Source organism: Panthera leo, chromosome D3 (assembly GCF_018350215.1).
Source record: "Panthera leo isolate Ple1 chromosome D3, P.leo_Ple1_pat1.1, whole genome shotgun sequence".
NCBI lineage: Eukaryota > Metazoa > Chordata > Mammalia > Carnivora > Felidae > Panthera > Panthera leo.
The window spans coordinates 16556859-16578244 of NC_056690.1; the positions used below are offsets into that span (position 1 = coordinate 16556859).

The following is a 21386-nucleotide window of genomic DNA, read 5'->3' on the forward strand; positions in this document are numbered from 1 at the left end:
GTTATGCTGTGGAACACAATACAGAAGGTAAAAATAGGATCTCTGTATTAACATACAAAAAAAATTTTTTTTTAACATTTATTTATTTTTGAAAGAGCATGAATGGGGGAGGGGCAGAGAGAGAGAGAGGGAAACACAGAATCCGAAGCAGGCTCCAGGCTCTGACATGTCAGCACAGGGTCTGACACGGGGCTTGAACCCAAGGAACCGTGAGATCATGACCTGAGCCGAAATCAGACACTCAACCAACTGAGCCACCCAGGCACCCCTCTGTATTAATGTTTTGAAAGAATTTAATACAGGTTGGATGAAAAACACAGAACAACTTAAAGTTTATCATTTATGGAAAAACCTTTGTTTTCTTAAGTGATTATGGATTTATAAATGTATAGAAAAAGATTTGGCAAATACGTATCACAATTTGTAAATGGTTATCTCTGGGCAGATACTAGGATCGGAGGGTGGGAAAACAGGGCATTTCAAGAGTTTCCCAAAAGTTAACATTGTCCTAAAGTTTTTAAAAAGTACAGAAAATATGGGGGAGGGAAGTAAAGGAAACAAATCATCCATGGTCCTTTTACTCAGAGATATCCCAAAGTTGTAGATTATTTTCCTATTCATGTGTATTTTTGCAAGATTGGGATTAAATTTTTTAGTTTTGGTGTCTGCTTTATATTCATGTAATGTAGGTATTTCTACATGTCACTAAATGTCATCTCACAAAACCATTTTTATTTAAAAATTTTTAAAGCTTATTTTTTTATCTTTAAAATTTTTTTATTAAAAAGTTTTTTTTAGTTTATTTATTTTTGAGAGAGAGCACAAGTTGGGGAGGGGCAGAGAGAGAGGGAAACACAGAATCTGAAGCAGGCTCCAGGCTCTGAGCTGTCAGCACAGAGCCCGACGTGGGGCTCGAACCCAAGAATTGTGAGATCGTGATCTGAGCCAAAGTCGGACGCTTAACCAACTGAGCCACCCAGGTGCCCCATTAAATAAACTTTTTTTTTTCTTTTTAATATTCATTTTTGAGAGAGACAGAGTGTGAGTTGGGGAGGGACAGAGAGAGGGAGACACAGAATCCAAAGCAGGCTTCAGGCTCAGAGGCGTCAGAACAGAGCCTGATGTGGGGCTTAAACCCACGAACCACGAGATCATGACCTGAGCTGAAGTCAGATGCCTAACAGACTGAGCCAGCCAGGCACCCCTGTTTTGTTTTGTTTTATTTCAAATATCTCTACACCCATCATGGGGCTCGAACTCACAACCCCGAGATCAAGAGTCGCATGCTCTTCCAACTGAGTCAGCCACGTGCCCCAGAAAACCATTTTTAATGTCTGCAAAATTCTCTTTAATGAATATGCCATCATGTCATTAACCGTTTCTTTATTATTGGACTTAACTGGTTGATGTAGCATTTTTTGGTATTACAGACGATAGGGTAATCAGTAGTTTGGCTAAAACATTTTTAGTGCGTCTTTGGTTTTCTTGGATTCCTTGTGTTATGGGGTCAGAGTTATAAACCTTTTATTTAAGGTCATTGCTAAATTATTTTTAGAAAATTAGCCTGATTACTCCATCTTCACTTTGGGGGATAAAAGCTGTGTAAATTCCTGTGTAGCCACAAGGTTGCAAAGCTCCGACTGTTGCATTTTTGTGATCTTGCTGGCTTTCTTGTAGATGAACAGCACAGCCAGTACTCCAAGTTGCTGCTGGCCTCTAAGGAGCAGGTGCTGCACCGGGTAGTTCAGGAAGAGAAAATAGCTTTGGAGCAGCAGCTGGCAGAGGAGAAGCACACTCCCGAGTCCTGCTTTATTGAGGCAGCTATCCAGGAGCTCAAGGTAGGATGACAGGACAGGATGGTGGGGATAAGTTATCTTGGTCCTGAATTTAAGATAACGCATAGTTAATGGCTAAAATAGCCAGTTTGCTCTGGCCGTTGGTGATGTGAGGGAATGGTTGACCTAGTGGTTTTTAAAGCACTCTCTGGAGCTGAAAGGAACAAATTAAAATCGTCTTATAACTAGTTGAGTCACTGGAGTCTCTTAGTCTTAGGTTAGCTATGTTCTTAGTTAAGCAAAGTAGGTTTTTTTCCTAAGGAAACACTTGGATTTATTTTTAGAGATGTTTTATTTGAGGCGCATTTTGAAGAGAGTGTTATGGCCTATCCAGCAGGCCCTAGTAATACCTGCTGAGGATTTTGAAGCAGGAAAAATTACCCAAATAGAGAATTTCCTGTGCTGTGTATCCTTACCAGGCATCAGAATCAGGGCATTGGCCTCCACCCTGAGATGTGAATTCAGTCAAATATGGGCTCCGTAGGCTTAATAATTTGTGTTATAATGAGTTCCAGACTGATTCTAATGCTCATCCTCAGACCATATTTTGAGAATCACTGATCTGTGTTAGAACAGTGAAAGCCCTTGTATCTTGAGTAATTGGCATGTGACAGGTCCTGTGTTAAGGTACTGTACTTACATTTATGTCACATGAGCTGCATATCCCGGTGTGAACTATCCCCTTTCACGGATGAGGAAATGGAGTCATGGGTTAGGTAATTTGCTTGAGGACATAATAACTAATATGAGATGAAGCTGGTATTTGAATTCCTGTCTTTCTGACTTCTGAGTCTTCCTTTAGTAGGTCCTGTGTATTTTGTTTTTAATTAAATGCAGAGCATTCGTTCAAGTGCATTTCAGAGAAGACGAGCTGTATAGAAGTAGAGCTGTCCAGGTTGAGATGGCAGTTGGCCAAACCCCTGCCTCCCGCACTGGGTCTCTTTCTTTAAGAGTAGCTTGTAAAAACTAGAGGACTAGTTCTGTGTTCTTGGATTTTTTGTTCAGGAAACTTTTGTGTAGTATTGTCACTGTCAGATTGTAAGTAGAATACCATCCCATTTGGGTGTCAGGTGCTTTTTGCTCCCTGTTTCCTTGAAGGATTGAGGATTTTAAGTACTTTTCCTATTGGGTCTTGTTGCCTTTTAACTTTTGCTCCTGTTGAGAAAGGCCATTGTAAGCCCTTGCCCTACAAACTAAGTGTGTTTCTAGAAACTTAGCTTTCTCTGGTCTTCTCTCTGGTGGTTTAGACTCGGGAAGAGGCTCTGTCAGGATTGGCTGAAAGCAGAGGGGAGGTCCTTAGTGTTGTGCCTGCTCTGGAACAACTGGTGCTGATGGCTCCCTTGGCGAAGGAGTCCGTTTTTCAACCCAGGAAGGTGAGTGTGACCCCGTTACAGACTAAATGGCTGCCGTTCCTCAAGGCTGCTGTTGAGTTGGTAGGTGATGTTGTGAAATCGCCTCTCCATGGGAGAGGAGGGGGGACTATGAGTATTTCCCGTGTGCTTATTAGTTCTTTACCTAGGGATGTTAAATCCATGAATGTGACAGCTAAGAAAACCTTCCAGAGAACTTGGTTCATGTGTCTACCTTTGCCACATGTACTTTCTGTTGACATAGAATTTGTCCCAACAGGGTGTGTTAGACTATCTGTCTGCTTTTGATGAAGAGACCACCGAAGTTTGTTCTCTGGGTTCTCCTCGTCCTCTTGCTCTCCCTCTGGTAGAGGAAGAGGAAGCAGTGTCTGAACCGGAGCCTGAAGCCTGTGATGACTCAGAGTTAGCAGATGACAGTCTTGGAGAGGGGACCATTTGTACTGAGTCCAGCCAGCAGGAACCCATCACCAAGCCAGGCTTCACACACCTGAGTGGCTCTCCTTGTTACTACTTTTACCAAGGTGAGGGTTCCTGAGAGGAGGGCTGGGTTGCCATGGAGATGTTTCAGCAAGGTGGCCTGGCCTCTTAGCAGGAGGAGGTATTGCTGCTAGATGTGGGTGCTTGGGTCTGTTTTGCCTTTGGCCTCGGGGAGGGAGAGGCAGGCCTAGCTGTACGGGGGGCCCTGTCTTGAGGACTGGCCACGACTGTTGTGTGAGAGAGCCGCTTGTCTTCAGCGGAGGACGGGCAGCACATGTTCCTGCACCCTGTGAATGTGCGCTGCCTTGTGAGGGAGTACGGCAGCCTGGAGCAGAGCCCGGAGAAGATCTCGGCAGTAGTGGTGGAGATCGCCGGCTACTCCATGTCTGAGGTAAGGTCCTGCCTTGTCCCTGTGGCACGGTTCTGGAGTGTCATCAACCTGATCTTTTTGATATGGGCCTGAGCAGCCCATGCTCACAGTTCTTCAAAGAGCTTAGCTTTTGTATTTAAGTCTATTTTTGTCACTGATTTTGTGCCTGCAAAGATTTTAGAGGTTAAATGGGGCTCTCTTACCATGTCGGGGTTCTGTTAGTCACCCCTTGCTCTCTGTTTTTAGGTTCATTTATTGTGGTTTGGGAACATAGATGTCTCCCACTTTCATTCAAGATGAGTTTGTTTTTCTCTTTTTCCTTATGGCTTGGGAGAAATGTCCAAGGAATCGAAGAGTTATTGGAGGCTCTATACTAGGTTATACAAGATTGAAACACCTTTTCGGCTTAACAGATACTATCAATTATTATCTGATAATTTATATATGCGAGGTTTTGCCCTTTGAGAGTTATCCTTATATTGATCACAAATTTGTTACGCTGTAAACTTTCCATCAAACATGCAGAAAGAGAATGGAAAAGAAAATTAAACTGAAATTGATGGGCTTTTTTTTTTTCTTACTGTTTCAGGCCAAGCTTTATTCAGTAGGGAAATCTGCTTTTTCCACCTTCCCAGTTATTAATTGTCAGTGGATCTCAGGTTTTTTGCCAACAAATACTCTTTATCTTCCCCTGTTCTCTCTCCTCAGTTGTGGGCTCCAGAAAATCAGAAACAGCTGATCAGCTTTAAATCATTTATTACCAGGCTTGATTTATTTATGTGCAGCACAAACCTAAAAACTGCTTTTGGTTGATCATTTACCTTATTGAATGTCAATTGACGGTTTCTGTTTGGCTTTGCAAAATGATGATACCTTGAGCACTACTCTTTGAGCCCCAAAGAGTTAGCTGTCTGGGATGGGAACCTCTGTCCTTACAGTTTGGCCTGGTGTTAGTTGAGTTTTGGTCCCTTTTCCACGGTAGGATGTTCGGCAGCGTCATAGATACCTCTCTCACCTGCCGCTCACCTGTGAGTTCAGCATCTGTGAATTGGCTCTGCAGCCTCCTGTGGTCTCTAAGGAAACTCTGGAGATATTCTCAGGTAAGAATGCACCCACTCTGCTTCTCTTTATAGTGAAGCTCAGGGTTTCTTCTGATTGGAAACCCAGTATGGGAGGAATTTAGGAGCTCTGTCATGAGTCTCCATACCATACTCCATTCATCCAGGCCAGCTGCCTCCTTTTGTGGCCTTAGTGACTAGTCACCTGGGAGGAGTTAATGGCCAGGCTGTCCTTGGTCTGCCTGCTCACTGTCTGACCATCCCACAGATGACATTGAGAAGAGGAAGCGTCAGCGCCAGAAGAAGGCTCGGGAGGAACGCCGCCGGGAGCGCAGGATTGAGATGGAGGAGAACAAGAAACAGGGCAAGTGTAAGTTCAGAAACTCTATTAGACTAGTACAGCTGTGCATCCTCATGGAGATACTCAGTGCTTGGGCCCAGGAGCCAGACTATTTGGTTCACATCTCAGTTCTGCCACTTATTTTTTGTTGTTGTTGTTGTTTTTTTTTTTTTTAGCTCTTAAATGTGAATCATGAGAGTACTTCGTTCATAGACTTGAGAATTAAGTGAATTAATGGGGGTCAAAGTTCATAGCTTTTAATAAGGAATGAGATTAAATTCATCCTTGGTATAGTAGGTGAGAAAACCTGTTCTGGAGAAGGCAATTGGAGATCTGCTGAATTTAGGGGATAATTGTCTCCTGTGTGTTCTGAATGGAACATTGATCCCACCGTTGACTCTATTAAAGGAGACCTCTGTATACCGCAAGTCTGCCAAGAGAGTAAGATATAGTAGAAACCTTGACAAACTAGGAAATCTATGCAGGAGGTTAGATTTAAGAGCTCTTTCATGGGGCGCCTGGGTGGCGCAGTCGGTTAAGCGTCCGACTTCAGCCAGGTCACGATCTCGCGGTCCGTGAGTTCGAGCCCCGCGTCAGGCTCTGGGCTGATGGCTCGGAGCCTGGAGCCTGTTTCCGATTCTGTGTCTCCCTCTCTCTCTGCCCCTCCCCCGTTCATGCTCTGTCTCTCTCTGTCCCAAAAATAAATAAAAAACGTTGAAAAAAAAAAAAAAAAAAAAAAAGAGCTCTTTCATGTAAGTACAGAGTCTTTTGATCTGCTTCTTCAACATAAGCTTCATTGAATCCAGGAGATTAGTGTGACATGAGAGTGTACTTACTTATCCTCCAGAAAACAAAGAATCGAGTCCTCAGCCAGGGAAAGGACTTCACTGTTTTGACTACATGTTTATGGTGGTAAACATAAATTTTACTTCTCCAACTGGGATAAGTGTATAGCTGGGGTCCCAATGCTGTGTAGGTATTTGGCACATTTCCTAAATAATTGAAAAAAACTGATGTTTCAGGTACAGGGGCTTTTTTAATTTTACCTTCTTTATTATAGAAACACCCAAAGACAAGTACATAGAATAATATAATTAACCATCATGTATAATATTTGGCTTCAGTTAAGAACAGAGCAAAGATTTTTTTATTTTTACTTACTTTTTAAGATTTTATTTTAAATGTTTTTTTTTTTTGAGAGAGAGAGGGATGGAGAGAACACGTGCACGAGTGGGGGAGGGGCAGAAAGAGAGGGAGACAAAGAATCCGAAGCAGGCTGAAGGTGCAGAGCTTGATGAGGGACTCGAACCCATGAACCGTGAGATCATGACCTGAGCTGAAGTCAGATGCTTAACTGACTGAGCCACCCAGGCGTGCCTAAGATTTTATTTTTAAGTGATCTCTACACCCAATGTGGGGCTTGAACTTAACCCTGAGATTAAGAGTTGCATGCTCTACCAACTGAGCCAGCCAGGTGCCCCCAAAAAGGGTTTTATTTAAAAAAAAAAAATATAGGGGCTCCTGGGTGGCTCATTTGGTTAAGTGTCAGACTTCAGCTCAGGTCATGATCTCACAGTTTGTGAGTTGAAGCCTCACATCGGGCTTTCTCTCTGCCCCTCCCGTGCTTACGCGTGTGTGTGCACGTTCTCTTTCTCAAAGTAAACATTTCAAAAAATCAACAAAAATATAAAGTGACAATTACTATAAATTTGGGTTTTAAAGCGTGTTTACATACCTTAGAGCCTTGGGGGATTCATATTGACTATCCACAACTGTTGGAAAAGATTTGAGGAATATTCTAAATGGCCCTACTGTACTCTTCTTTTTTCTTTGTAGATCCAGAAGTCCACATTCCCCTAGAGAATCTACAGCAGTTTCCTGCCTTCAATTCCTATACCTGCACCTCTGATTCTGCTTTGGGTCCCACCAGCACCGAGGGCCATGGTGCCCTCTCCCTGTCTCCTCTTAGCAGAAGTCCAGGTTCCCAAGCAGGTAAATGAGTTGGGATTTAAAGAATGAAGTTGCCCACCAGCCACAGACCTTAAGCAAGGCCCTAGTGTCTGAATTTGTTAACTCTAACCTACTCAGTATGGTGGGATTTTTAGGTGATTAACCTTACTTTGGGTAGTTAATATATTTCTGGGGTACATCAGATTTTTGCCATTTGATTCACCTTTCTGATTGGCTGTACTACTTTATACCCTGCTGTTTTCTAAAAACCTCAAAACCTCAAGGCAGCTCATATGGCAGGAAAGTTAAACTTAGATTCTTCCCTGTGACCCAGCTGTTTTATTTCTAAAGATTTTTTAAGTGTTTTATTTAATCAATTTACTATTATTATTATTATTATTATTATTTTGGAGAAGGAGAGAGCACGTAAGCAGGGGAGAGATTGAGGAGGATAGAGGATCTGAAGCAGGCTCCATGCTGACAGCTGAGAGCCTGATGTGGGGCTCAAACTCATGAACTGTGAGATCATGACCTGAGCCGAAGTTGGATACATAACCAACTGAGCCACGCAGGTGCCCCTCTGCCAGCCATTTTAAATAAAATGTCCAAGAGCAGAATATTTAAAGCTCTTGGTGACTGCTATGATCATATGCCTGTCACTTTGCAGATTAGGAACCTGAGGCTGAGGCAGGGGCTTAGTGACAGGGACTGTGACTGTAACCTGCATCTTGAGGGCTGTATGCACAACTATTATGCTTTTTAGTCTAAGAAGAGAGCTGAAATACAGAGGAATATGGCAGAACATCAACTACATTATCTGTGATAAAAAATTGGTTGTGTATGTGCTTTCACATACTAGCTTTTTTGAAGGAATGGGCTTTAATGTATTGAAGCAAGAGCAGCTGGATAGTCCTAGGACTGAAAGTACTGAATAGCCCTGGCTGACTGTGGAAGTGTCTGCTACTGGGAGAGTGAATAGAGGCCTCTCCCTTCCAGCAGTGATCAGGGCAGTGGGTAGACCTGTGGGAAATGCCCAACTCTATCTAGGTCAGAAAGGATGGAGAAGACTGTTACCTGGGGAGTATCGGGGGAAAGCTTGCATCTTCCTGTTGGATATTGTCCATTTGGATGTGTGTTTTGGATACTAACTGAATAGTGCAGGTCATACCCATCTGGCTGGAACATAAAGGCTGACCTGATTAAATTTTATCTTTTTGTTAGAACATTTTCATTCACATAAAACCAGTCCATGACATACCGGTACCTAGGCCTTGAGAGTCAGCTGGTGTGGAAAGGGGTTTTTTTTTTTGGCATGGAAATAGATTCTCCCATGTTTTCTAGTATTACTGTGATCACTAAACTTTTGTTTCCCTAGATCACTAGTACGAATAATAGGCCATGTTCTTGACTTTATAAGAACATGGCAGAATTGAAATTGGATCAAGGTTTGCTTTTTGTGGTGGGGCTGGTAATTATCTAGACCTGATTCAGGGTTCATCTCTTCTCTCTTGGAACTCGACTTATATAATCAGGTCTCTGGTTTCTTTTCAGACTTTCTGCTGACCCCTCTGTCACCGACTGCCAGTCAGGGCAGTCCTTCATTCTGCGTTGGGAGTCTGGAAGAAGACTCTCCCTTCCCTTCCTTTGCCCAGGTAAATCTTTGCTTGTGAAGCAGTTCACAGGTATTTAACGTGAGCTCTGCTGCTTGTACTTTCTGGAAATCTTTGCGCTGGAGGAGAGACTTCCAGGCTAATGTCGTATTGATAGTAATAATCATGGAAAGCTTTTTTTAAGAGGAAATCTTCTAGTTTTAGTTTCAGATGTTATTGTAGACTTCCCAAAGAAAGAGGCCAAGAGTAGCTGAGGGAGAATCAGAGCTTTAGTTTTTTAACAGATCATTAAATACTTGGGTACTAAGTGTTGTTTTAGGGGCTGGGGAGATACCAATTTCAGCTGGTCCCTGGTTCTAGGACTTCTGATTCAGGTGGTATGTACCTGTTACATATAATAAACCATTTCTCTTTGCTTTGGGAAGGGAAAGGTGGTCTTGGTTGTCCTATAACTAGCCAAACTGTCTTCCTTGGGCAGCTGAGTTAGAGGAACACTAGGCTAGTGAAACTTGATGTCAGATCTTTTTGTGTTCTGTTTTATTCTTTAAGTGTTTTTATTTTATGTAAAACAAGATGGCATTAAGGTAGGTTTCTTGGATGACCCATTCAAGGAAGTTCACTTAATCCAATTTACTGAAGCCTGTATCCTTTGCAAACCGACGGAAACACTGGCAGCACATAGGCTGTATTTCTGAATCAGACCATGCCGGTTTGGCAGACACAGCAAACCCTGGCCAGATTTCCTCAGCCGGCTCCCATAAAGCTGGTGACCCATCTTGTTCTCTTGGATGCAGTGAGGCAGAGATGTCAGATCATTTTATTAACCTTTAAAATAACAAACACTCAGTATTCCTGCATTAAGATAACTGAGGAGGATGGATGGACAGCTTGCTGAACACCCCCTTTAGAAGTTAGTATTAACCTTTTGGGGCTAGTTTGGGATCATTAGCTTAACAGTTCTTTAGAGCGGGTGATAGTGGAGGTTTCTCACGTTTCTCAGTGTGTGCTGAGATAGAAGCAGGAATTGGACTTTGGTAAGTCGAGTCCTGAAGTCAAGGAGGAAGAAATAATTGAGAGCAATCTTGAGTATTAACTGATAGGTTTCAGAAGTTATAAGCAAGTGGTTCCCAGGAATTATGTCAAATGCTTAAATTTGTTTTTGTTTTTTAGTGTTTATTTATAGAGAGAGAGTGATCGAGCAGGGGGAGGGGCAGAGAGAGAGGGGAGAGAAAATCCCAAGCAGGCTCCATGCTGTCAGTGTTGAGTCTGATGCGGGGCTTGATCTCACAAACTGTGAGATTATGACCTGAGCCGAAATCAGGAGTTGGACGCTTAACTGACTTGAGCCTACCCATGGACCCCTGAAGTTGTTTTTTAAACTAGGTTTTATTGCTGTTGCTTTTTTCAGCTTTATATGTTGAACAACTTCAAACTTAAAAGTGTTGAATAGCATAACGAACGCTCATACCTTTCACCTAGGTTCACCCGTTGTTAGCATTTTGCTATATGTGCTTTCTCTTTTTATTGTTATACTGTATTGAAAACATTAGACCTCCTGAATGAGTTTACCACCAACTGTTTACGAGATAAGTGCCCCCAAATGATATTCTTCTATATGATCACATTTGTCATGATCACATAAAAGAAATTCAGCTAATTGAGTATCTAATACAGTACTTATTTCTTATTTCTCCATGTCTCAGTGGTCTTGTATTGTTTTCAGTCCGGTCGAAAAAAAAGACTGCTCATTGCATGTGTTTGTCAAGTCTCTTTAGTCTTCTGTGATCTGTAACAGTTTCTCTAGCCTCTCTTTGTTTTCTTCCTGTGGCATGGATATTTTTGAAGCATCCAGGCCAGTTGTTGTATATAGTGTCCTGCAGTTTGGATTTGTCTGTTTATTTTTTCATGAGTGGATTCAGGTTAAACATTTAAACATTTATGGCAAGAATAACACATAGGTGATAGATGTTTTAATGGCCTTTTAAGATGATTCAGATTCCATACTCTTTGGACCCCTAACTCCCAAGGACCGAGGGAAAAGATCATCCAAGTGGTACATGATGAAGAAAGGTTATTCAGTGAAATAAACCTCTGCCAACCCAACTCCATTTGAATAATATTGTACCTCACTTCGGGACACTTACTTTAGGATGACGCATTCTTATTTGAATCTCATGGGGCTTGTCTCTTGGTAGTTTTCCAGGGATAAAATTCAGCCTGCTTTGAGTTGCGTGACACGTGTGGCCCTCAATAATTAAGAAGCTGGCCTTAGCCACCTGAGATGAAAGAATTCCTCATTCAGGGCAGGAGGGATGGTTCTGATTTTATTGTACATGGAGGAATCTGGTCTATGATTGGATCTAAAAGTTAATTAAGGAGCTATTAGAAAAGCAGAGACTGAAGGGTAATGGCAGCTGTTGGAGCAGTTTTAGGATAAAGTTAAATTGATTTTCTTGGCCTTAAGTAACTGGAGTTCAATAACCAGGTGGTTCGTTTTGCTTATTCCAAGAGGTTTATATTTTAGGGGTCCCAAGAAGAGCAGGAAAAACTTACCAGAAGAAGGGAATGACACAGTCAGGATTCCCAGCTTGAGAGTCTGAGTAAGAACCTCTTGTCTAGTCAGTCCATGCACTGTTCTTTATCTGTTTCCTAAGGAACAACACAGGCTTTGGTTTCCCACCTTGGGGGTTTACTGCTAGTTCTCTTGGTCAGGATATAGAGGACATGACTGAAACAGTATGTTAAGGAGAGAAGTACTTGGAAAATCCTTTTTTCCAGAGGTGATAGTTCTTTGTGCCCTTAGCCAGTTAGTGTCAAGACACAAGTCTGGGAAAGAAATTGGATCAGTTGCTTAAATTCTTCTCTCCCTTCTTTCCCACCTTGGCAGATGCTGAGAGTTGGAAAAGCAAAAGCAGATGTGTGGCCCAAAACTGCTCCAAAGAAAGGTGAGAATGGCCCTCTGGTGGAAGGGGAGTTTGGCTCCTTTCAGAAAGTAAATTAACACTGGTATTTTATAGATGAAAACAGCTTAGTTCCTCCTGCTCCTGTGGACAGCGATGGGGAGAGTGATAACTCAGACCGTGTTCCTGTGCCCAGTTTCCAAAATTCCTTCAGCCAAGCTATTGAAGCAGCCTTCATGAAACTGGACACACCAGCTACTTCAGATCCCCTCTCTGGTAAAGGCAAAGAAACGGAGTGCTCAGTACAGAGTTGTCATTCCCACCTGGATCCAGTGGTGGGCATCACTAATTAGTCAGGCACTTTTCTCTTGAGCCCCTAGGCTCACATGCTCATGTCAGCTAATAGTCCATTTAGTATGTCAGCTAGGACGTTTTTGCCACCCCAAATTAACTGTTGAGGCCCAGCTGTGAAATTCTGAAAAACTCTGTATTTTTTCCCTCTAAGACGTAGTGGAGAGTAGATTTTAGAATCCTGAGTTTGGTAGAAGGTGGCCAATAGGTGGAGAAGTCAGGCTTGAAGCCCACGCCACTCTGTAGTATTCAGTTAGACAAGATCACTAGCATTCGTGGTGTGCCTTTGCTGTGCCTACCTAGCCTTGTGCTCATTTTATTCTCCCAACGACCATATTAAATGGGTAGGACTATGTTACAGATGAGGAAACGGGTCTAGGGATGTAAAGTGACTTGCCCAGATCCCTGGAGTGTGCAAGGACTGGTATCTGGATCCAGGGGGGGTCTTCATCCTAGAACCTTAACTGCCACTCTGAGACTCTCCGGGACGAAACTGGCTGGGGTAAGGGGATGGCATTCTAAGCAAGTTCTTTCTGTGTTTCCATTTAGAAGAGAAAGGAGGAAAGAAAAGAAAAAAACAGAAACAAAAGCTCCTGTTCAGCACCTCAGTCGTCCACACCAAGTGACACTACTGGCCCCGGCTACCTTCTCCATCTGGTTTTCTTTTTCCTGTGCTTTTGTTTTGCTGCTGTAATTTTTAAGTATTTGAGTTTGAACAGATTAGCTCTGGGGGGAGGGGGTTTCCACAGCGTGAGGGGGAACCAAGAAAATTTTAAATACAGTGTATTTTCCAGCTTCCCGTCTTTACACCAAAATAAAGTATTGACACACAAGAGATCTCTCTTCCTGCCAAGATTTTTAGTTTGTTACCAGGTTAGTCTTTTTGCCCCATGTAATTAGTTTTTCTCAACCCAAATAAGTTTGAGTTCCTTCAACATCCCACAGAGCAGCCCAAACCAGAGTGTTCTAGCACTGTTCTACTGACATGTCAGGGCATCATGGCTTCAACACACCTATCAGTGTGTCTTTTAAAAACAGTTGAATCTTTCCTGTTTAGTTCTCCTCTTGTTAAAGAAACAGAAGGATGGGAATAAAACAGACTTAGGATACCCAGCCTGAATTGCAGTTTTTCTTCTGAGAAATGGTCAGCTGTGGTGCCAGACCTGGGTTGCTTACATATGTGATGGAGGGTTTTACACCTCTTGAATGTGGCTTCTGTTTGGCAAGGAAAGGTGTAATTGTCACTAAAGAAGGCCTGGAACCTGCCAACTTTTAGGTCAAGCCTGTTAAAAGTGACAGTGGCCTCAGTTGTAGGAGCGGCAGAGTAGGGCAGGTTTGAAAGCGGTGGGGTACCCACTGCCTCCTTTTGTCTGAAGCGGTCTATGCCTTGGTTTCAGCTGAATTTGAGTGATGTGAATTATTTTGCTGCTTAATAAAGTGACCTCTAGGTATAGTAGAATGTGAAGGCAAATAGTTGCAATAAATCACTTGCACAAGCAATGCGAACTTTCTGGTTTTTTAAAGTTCATTATAGGTTAGATAGACATACCTCTTAAATAGGTTAAGACTTTTTTTTTTTTTTAAAGTTTATTCTGAGAGAGTGTGGGAGAGGGGAGAGAGAGAGAGAGAATCCCTCAAGCAGGCCCTGCACTGTCAGCACAGTCCCTGACAGTGGGGGCCCGAACTCACGAACCCTGAGAACATGACTTGAAAAAAATCAAGAGTCAGATGGACATTTAACTGACTGAGCCACCCAGGCTCCCCCTTAAATAGGTTAAAGTAACAACACTAGAAGTTTGAGCACTCTTATCATGGAGCAATGTCTCTCCTGGTGTCAGGCCCAAAGGGTTCTTGAGTTGGGCTTAGCTTTAACCCGTCATTCTTAAAAGGAAGAGGTTCAGAAATTCTGGAATAGGAACTCTCCTGGGTGGATGAGTGTGTTTCAGCCCTGAAAACGAGGGGACATGTTGAAACAAAAATTACAAATCCTTCTGTTAAATGTGTAAGGGACTCCGAATAACATGTTTTATTCAAAAAAACATCCTAGAAATGTCATTAGTAGGTAGTAGATCAAAACCTTCCTGCTTCTGTGAGTCTGGCAGGGTCACGGGTTTTCAGGTACCTGTCAGGTGAAAGACAGTAGGGAAGGGAGGAATTGCAGAAAACTACTGGAAGTTGGCAACTGCTGCTTGGCTTTGTAGTGATGTCAGGCAAGGCTAGGTTTTGTTCCCCCTCAAGAAAAGTGCAAAAACTGTCATCCTGTTACCTGATTATTATTGGTAAGGAATCTGGCATTTTTAAGGCCCTGTGGGTCAGGACTGAGACCAGCTATAAATTTGTACCAGTTCACTTGCTGTGTCTCACCAATACACTTACTCTGAGTGACTTGGAATACTTAGGGTTCATCCTAGGGATTGGGGCACAGGGCTCAAGTGGGGGGCTATGCATCTGCTATCCTATAGGGGAGCCAGTCTTCCCAGTGAGGCCAGGGGCTGAGGGGGAAGGAGACCTGGCCAAACTTGAACGTAAGTAAGCTAAATGCTACAGAAGCCAAGGACATTTATTAAACCTACTCTGGCCAGGCAATTAGATACAGAGATGTCTGTAACCACAGGGGCTTCACCTGCAGAACCACTTAACCAGGCACTAGTAGGTAAAAGTGACTTCAGTTTAAGTGAACACGTCCTCCATTTTAAGCTGATAACCTGGCCTCTGGTCAGCAGTCATCCAGTTTGGGAAACCATAGTAGATGCTGCTGCCTCCCAAAATGTCCTGTTCCAACAAGTGGGCCCTGAATCTTGGGCACAGCATAGCCTGCAGAAATTCACTCCATTGCTTCAGAAGGCTCCTCACTGCCACTATCTGAAAGCTGCTCCTCATCTGACCTCTCCTCTAGTAAACAGCTTCTTGTGACAGACTTCTGGATAGCTTCCCGCTCTCCTGGAAAGGCAGACAGCAGGGATGAAAGAGGTCTTTGGGAGTGACCTCTTACTCAGGTTAGTTACTGTTCAGTGGGCACTGGGCTAATGTCGCTTACCTTCATCAGTGCAGTTCTGCAATAACATCAATAGCTGTCTCCTGTTGTAACGAATCAGGAACTTCTGACATGTTCGGATTGTACCTGGCACATGAAAGAGCTTTGTGGTCAACAGCTTGTGAAAGGTGTCTGCTTCAAGTCTTTCCAAGCTAGGTGAAAACGTCTTGTTCTTGGCAGGATAGCAGGAAGACCCACCCGCTGTCAAGGCTGAACCCTGAACCTATTAGTATTAGAAATCAGCAACCATACCATATGCACCCCTACCTCCCACGTGCAAAGTGTTAAGAAAACACGGGTAACGGTGTCCTTTGTTCTCCAAGTATGTGATGAAAGGAAGAGCTGAACACACGAGTTGGTAGAATTCTTTCCGGCATCGAAGTAGCACTATTCCAGTATAGGCATTGAGGTATCGCACTACAGGGAACAAAATCATTTTGGGAGACTTTGGATTCACTTAAAAATCTTAAGACTAATTGAGAGTCTACTAGGTGACAGGCAGTGGCACTTGGGATGTATTATCAAGTGGGTAAAAACAAATTCCTAAAGGAAAAGAGCTTTAGAACACACCTTCATTTATGGAAAGGGGATAAACCACATCCAGTGCTTTGCACACCACTCGGAACTGGTGAATGAATTCAGAATTATAAATGCTCTTCTAAATCACTGATAAGTGAGGTTGGGGCTAGCAGAGATCCACCTTCCTCAGAGAAAACTCTTGGCTGAAAGGTGGTTCTATTGCAACTGGGCTCTGTAGGTCTTGAGGCAGCCAACTGCAAATGACCTGATGTAGAATTGTGCCTGTCTGCATGCATGTGATTCTCCAGTATTCAATTTTGAGCACAGGGTAAAGGAGGGAACGAATTTAAAAAACTTGATGCTGTGGGAAGAATCCTCTTCCTCATTTAGATACACACAATTATGAGTTCTATACTCTACCTGCCTGTACTATTAAGGGCTTTTTGGAGGTAATTTTGACAATTTTTCCCACCATAGGATGTCAATGTAACAAACAGCTTTCTCGGAACTATACACGTCTTCCCCCATTTAACTCATTATCCTGCTTAATTCAATCGCAATCCCCCAATATACTATGTCAAATAGGCAAAGGAGATTCTTGCCCCAAGCCCCATCGCCTTCTGCTTTTAGTTTTTTTTCCTTAAAAAAATTTTTTTTACTGCTTATTTTTGGGAGAGCGTGAGCGGGGTAGGGGCAGAGAGAGGGAGACACAGAATCCGAAGCAGGGGCTCCAGGCTCTGAGCTGTCAGCACAAGAGCTCTACCTGGGGCTGGAACTCACTGTCAGATCATGACCTGAGCTGAGGTCCGACGACACTTAACCAACTGAGCCACCCAGGCGCCCCCGCTTTTAGCTTTCTGCCTAACTTCGGACTCGTTCAGACTTCCGGCTCAGGCTTCAAGTGGCCTCAAGAGGACGATATCGTACAGTGAGGATTGTGTATCAGCTTGGAAGCTCCTGCGGTCACTCCTACCCCTTCCTTCTCCCTTTCCGCCCCCGTTCCCTCCCAAACCCGCCGTCCACCTAGTTCCCCAGCACCCTCGCACCCGCGAAGCCGATGGAGCAGGAGGCGGCGCCGAAAGTCCCGTGCACGCGAGCGATTGTGTCTCGTACGAGGCCGCCCAGCACTCGGTCCTCCAGACTCAGACGGCAGCGGGGGTCATCAGACACGACTTCGCAGAGCAGGTACCTGCGGAGGGCAGCAGGGAAGTGAGCGTGGAGCCGGGGCCGCGAGGACCTAACAGGGCAGGATTTGTCGAGCCGCCGCCACTCACCTGTGCTTGAATCGCACCATGGCGGTCTCTGCTCCGGCTGCCCTACGCCCAAAGCGGATGTCGGTTTCGCTGGCGGCAAATGGGAAATTAGTTTCTGTAATCTTGCAGCCACTCAGAGAGGGAAGCAGGGTAAGAAGGCGGGGCTAGAGTGTTGGGAAGCCGAGCCCAATGTCAGTCTCCCTTAAGCCCCACCTCCCGCAAACGTTTGGAGGGCGCATGCGCCCTGCTGGACTGCCTCGTTGAGGTTTAGGTATTCCGTGGTTGAGGTCCGCGGTTCCGTGGTGTATGGTTGCGTTGGTTGGTTCTGCTCCACGCCGGAGTTTGCAAATCTGTGTAGGAGGCAGCTGCTGCATTTGGGACTCTCGGGATGTCTGCTTTCTGTTACCTTGCAATACAGTTGTGTATGCATTTATATTCACTCCCTAAACTAGACGGTGGAATTTAAGAGGGCAAGACCCTGCACTTACACGCCTGGGATTGACACGGGAAATCGGACCCTTAGTTTCAGGTTAGAGCTCAGTTTAATTTTTTATTACAGCCAAATATGTTATTACTGTTTGGGTCTTTCAACAGTGTTATGGAGACGGGTGTACTGTCTTGGTTTTTGTTTGCAAAAACAACCCTTGGTCGTTAAATTTTACTTTTTTTTTTTAATGTTTACTTTTTTTAGAGAGCGCGAGTGGGGGAGGGGCAGAGAGAGAGAGAGAGAGAGAGAGAGAGAGAATTCAAAGCAGGCTCCCGGGCTCCAAGCTCTGAGCTGTCAGCACCAAGCCCTACGTGGGGCTTGAACCCTGGAACTGCGAGACCATGACCTGAGCCAAAATGGAACACTTAAGGGACTGAGCCACCCACGCGCCCCACATTTTACTTTTTTTAAACAGAAAAGTACAAAGAAGCAAATAAAAATAAATTATAATCCCAGCACTGAGAGCGAATAATTTATCATGTAGTGTATTTTCTTCCTGCTCTTTCCCCCTGTGCCAGTAATTCTCAAAGTGAGGTCCAGGGACCACTGGATTTTCTGAGACCCTTTCAGGAGTCCCCAAGGTCAAATACTTTAATAATAATACTAAGATGTTATTTGCCTTTTTCACTGTCTCAGAGTGGACAGTAAGGTTTTCCAGAGACTATGTGACATGTGCTGGCATCATTCTGATGGCTAATGGGATTTTGTATTGTTTTAAACATTTCTCAGTTTTATTTTGTTCATATGTACTTGAAATCTTCACATTTCTCAGTTTTAGTATCAATGGTAAGTATCAATATATCCTACAAAAGCAAAAACTCTTTGGGATCCTCAATAAATTTAAGAATGTAAAGGGGTCCTGACACAAAAAACAGAACTGCTGCCCTATGTTAAATTATATTTTTCCTTTTATTTTCTTACTAAGAATAGGATCAAGGGGCAGCCTGCATGGCTCAGTTGAGCATCTGACTCTTGATTTTGACTCAAGTCATGATCTCACAGTTGTGAGATTGAGTCCCGAGGTGGGCTCTCCTCTGACAGCACAAAACCTGCTTAGGATTCTCTCTCTCTCCCTCTCTCCCCACCCTTCCCCTGCTTGTACTCCCTCTCTCTCTCAAAATATATAAACAAACATTTAAAAATCTATGCAAAAAAAAAAAAAAAGGTCGAAGTGTTTAGCACTTTTTATGGCTTTTTTTTTTACAACTGTATTATTGAGGTATACCATGTATAATGTACATATTAAGTGTAAAGCTCAATGAATTTTTACATATGTCTAGACTGACTTTTGTAACTACCACCCCGATTAAGAGGGAGCATTTCCATACCTAAGAAATTTCCTTGCTTTCTAAAACCTTCCCAGAAGTAGCCTCTGTTCTGACTTCTCTCATAAGCTTTGCCTGTACTTGAACTTTATATGGATATCCAACAGCACGTGTGTGTGTCTCCTTTTGCTAAACCTAATGTCTTTAAGTTTCAGTCTGTTTGACTATATTTTCATGTCAGCCATTATGCAATGTTATTTTTCAGCTGCACAGTATTGCATTGTTTGGATGTAACAGTGCTAAAATGGTCACTATTCCAATGACAGACATTCAAATTAGTCCCAGACTTTTTTGTCAGACCCGGTACTCTGGTGCACAGCTTTGTACCTTGGTCTTAATACTCATTCCTGTTTGTAGAATTGTGGAACTGGCTAGCCCTGTGAGGTCCGTGGAGGGAGGCCATTTATTTGCAAAATCTGGAAGGAATCCTCAGTTTTCCCCATCTCTCAACTCCTCGCCACCTTAAAGGAGGCATGTTGAGGAAGGAAGGGGTGGAGGGGAGGCGAGAGGGCAGTGGCTCTGCTGGGGGACCTGTGTCTTCTGCTACCTTTCCTCCTCCAAGAACAACCTGTTTATCCCCAAAAGGTCTCGCCAGAGTCCCCATTTGGCCAGCAGGGGGCGTCAGAGGCCTGTTGTGCGCTGAATAGAAAAAGAGCCTCAGAGCACCGCCCCCCTCCCGCCCACTCCACTCGCGTCCCTAAAATAATTCCCCCAATACTTCCTAGCTTTCAATTCACTTAATCCCAACATCACGCCCATTTTATTGATGCAGCTGGGGCTCAGACCAAAGTTACATCCAGGAAGGAGCTAGATTAGAATTCGAACCCAAGGCCATCCGACTCGAGTCCTTGCCCTCGTCTATCCGGCTGCTGTCCGCTGTCCGGTGCACGGTTTTGTCTGTTCCCTCTCCATTTTCCAGCCACGTGCTGCCCAGGAGTTTAATTCATGTCCCTAGACCTCAGTTTCCTCATCTGTGCCGCAGGATGACGATGGTTCCTCGCAGTAGGGTGGATATGAGATAAACGAGATAACGGGGGCAAAACGCCTGGCACGGGGGGTGCACACAGTACACGCAATTTTGAGTGAAAATGATCTAGCCTTCCGCCCAGGCGTAGCCCCCGGAGCCGGCACACTGGGGCCGTCCTGGGCCTCCCCTCCTCCGGACCAGGTCCGTTTCCTCTGTCCGCCCCACGAGGGTCCAGACACCAACGGTGGCCCGGCGGCGGGGGCGGGCGGCGTGGGCGGTGCAGCCTGCTCCCCGCGGTAATTAGCCCGTGCCGGCTCCGGCTCCGCCAGCCGCTAATTACACGTCTCCTAATGAGGCCGGCGGCTGTTTGCAATCACCCGGGTCCCCGCCGCGCGGCGCGGGAGGCCGCTAGGGAATCCGCCCCCGGAGGCGTGGAGGGCGGCTGCCTCCTCCCGGGCGGCGGACGCGCGGGGCGCGACGCATATGTGCCCCGGGGGTGCGGGGTGCGGAAGGTCAGCCCGGCAGGGGCGGGGCGCTCACCCGCAGTCTCGCCTCGAATCTCTCCCACAGAGCCAGTATTCTCCCCACTTTACAGGTGAGGAAGGGCGCTGAGGCTCGAACTCCTGGGCACAAGGCTCAGGCCCAAGTAGGCTAATCGTGATTGGACCCCGAACCTGTGCGCTTACCTGATTCAGGTTCTTCCTGGAGCAGTGGAGATACTTGCTGTTGTTTCCCCGGGACTTCTCTGAAGAGTAGGTCCCGGACCAGACAAACGAGGGGAAGATGGGGGTGCTTGGGAAACTTTCTCCAAGTGTCTTTTTTTTTCCTTCTCATTTGAGAGTTCCCACCCTCATTTTGCCCTTTTGGATCAGACACAAGATGGAATATTAGCTTTGGCAAGAACTTTAAAACTTACTTGGAAACATAAGTCACAAGTCCCATTTCACAGACTAGAGCATCTGGAAGTTCCCTAGGACGTGGGTGAGGCAACTGCTAAAACGCTCTCTTTACATAGGGGATGGGAAGCTACCACTGTGCCCGGTGTCCCAGGGGCTTATGGGGTGGGGTCCAGAGTAGCTGCTTTTAGTCTTCCTGGGGATCTTCTGCCCTTGCATGTCTTAGGCTCTCACTGTGTGCCAGGCACCGTGTAAGCACGTCGTGTTTGACTTCATTTAGTCCTCCGGACAACCCTGCGAGGGTGGGTCACGTTCTTCTCTGCGTTCAGGGAGCAAATGACTTGCCCAAGGTCATGCCGTAATTTCAGCAGACTAAAGACCTTTTTGTCTTACCCCCACACCTGTGCTCTTAACCCCCTGTTCTCTACCTCTTCTGGGATGTCTGTGACCTAGAAGGATGTTCAGAGAAGGTGAACCCAATCAGGGCGTCGATCTGAAGGGACTTTGGCATCCAGGGGTCCCTATCAAGAGCCTGGATGCTGCCATGGTGGATAGTGGCAAAGGAAAATTGTATCTGCTTTGACATTTTGCTAAGCAGCTGCTGCTCATTAGGGGCTCCTGCTCCTCTAATCCAATCAACCAAT

At 44.8% G+C, this 21386-nt stretch overlaps 2 protein-coding genes and 1 pseudogene across 2 annotated transcripts in view; 1 reads left to right on the forward strand and 2 right to left on the reverse strand.

Annotated features, from left to right (window-relative positions):
- Positions 1–12979, forward strand: part of RNF10 (ring finger protein 10) — a 34003-nt gene extending 21024 nt beyond the window's left edge. Inside the window, exons 7-17 of the mRNA XM_042909653.1 lie at positions 1678–1838; positions 3083–3208; positions 3465–3726; positions 3940–4073; positions 5035–5152; positions 5379–5480; positions 7287–7442; positions 8952–9052; positions 11898–11955; positions 12028–12186; positions 12811–12979. Coding sequence (XP_042765587.1) covers positions 1678–1838; positions 3083–3208; positions 3465–3726; positions 3940–4073; positions 5035–5152; positions 5379–5480; positions 7287–7442; positions 8952–9052; positions 11898–11955; positions 12028–12186; positions 12811–12887 — 1454 coding nt within the window. The 3' untranslated portion in view covers positions 12888–12979. The remainder of the gene's footprint in view (positions 1–1677; positions 1839–3082; positions 3209–3464; positions 3727–3939; positions 4074–5034; positions 5153–5378; positions 5481–7286; positions 7443–8951; positions 9053–11897; positions 11956–12027; positions 12187–12810) is intronic.
- On the reverse strand, positions 9631–9911 carry LOC122203082 (annotated as a pseudogene).
- A 1276-nt stretch (positions 12980–14255) lies between the features above and the next one.
- On the reverse strand, positions 14256–17208 carry POP5 (POP5 homolog, ribonuclease P/MRP subunit). The gene is made up of 5 exons (XM_042910556.1): positions 17089–17208; positions 16861–17003; positions 15563–15712; positions 15299–15382; positions 14256–15201 (listed from the first exon to the last, which is right to left on the reverse strand). Exons 1-5 carry the CDS (start codon positions 17106–17108, stop codon positions 15086–15088), a joined length of 513 nt encoding a protein of 170 aa, XP_042766490.1. The 5' UTR covers positions 17109–17208; the 3' UTR covers positions 14256–15085.
- Between the last annotated feature and the right edge of the window lie 4178 nt (positions 17209–21386).

Bases quoted from the DNA above. Each gene is read 5' to 3' on its own strand.
- POP5 (XM_042910556.1), bottom strand. From the start codon at position 17,108: ATGGTGCGATTCAAGCACAG. The intron at 15,713-16,860 runs GTGCGAGGGTGC...TGTTCCCTGTAG, and splicing joins CTGCTCCATCGGCTTCGCGG to TGCGATACCTCAATGCCTAT. The intron at 15,202-15,298 runs GTAAGCGACATT...CTGCCTTTCCAG, and splicing joins GCAGAACTGCACTGATGAAG to GAGAGCGGGAAGCTATCCAG.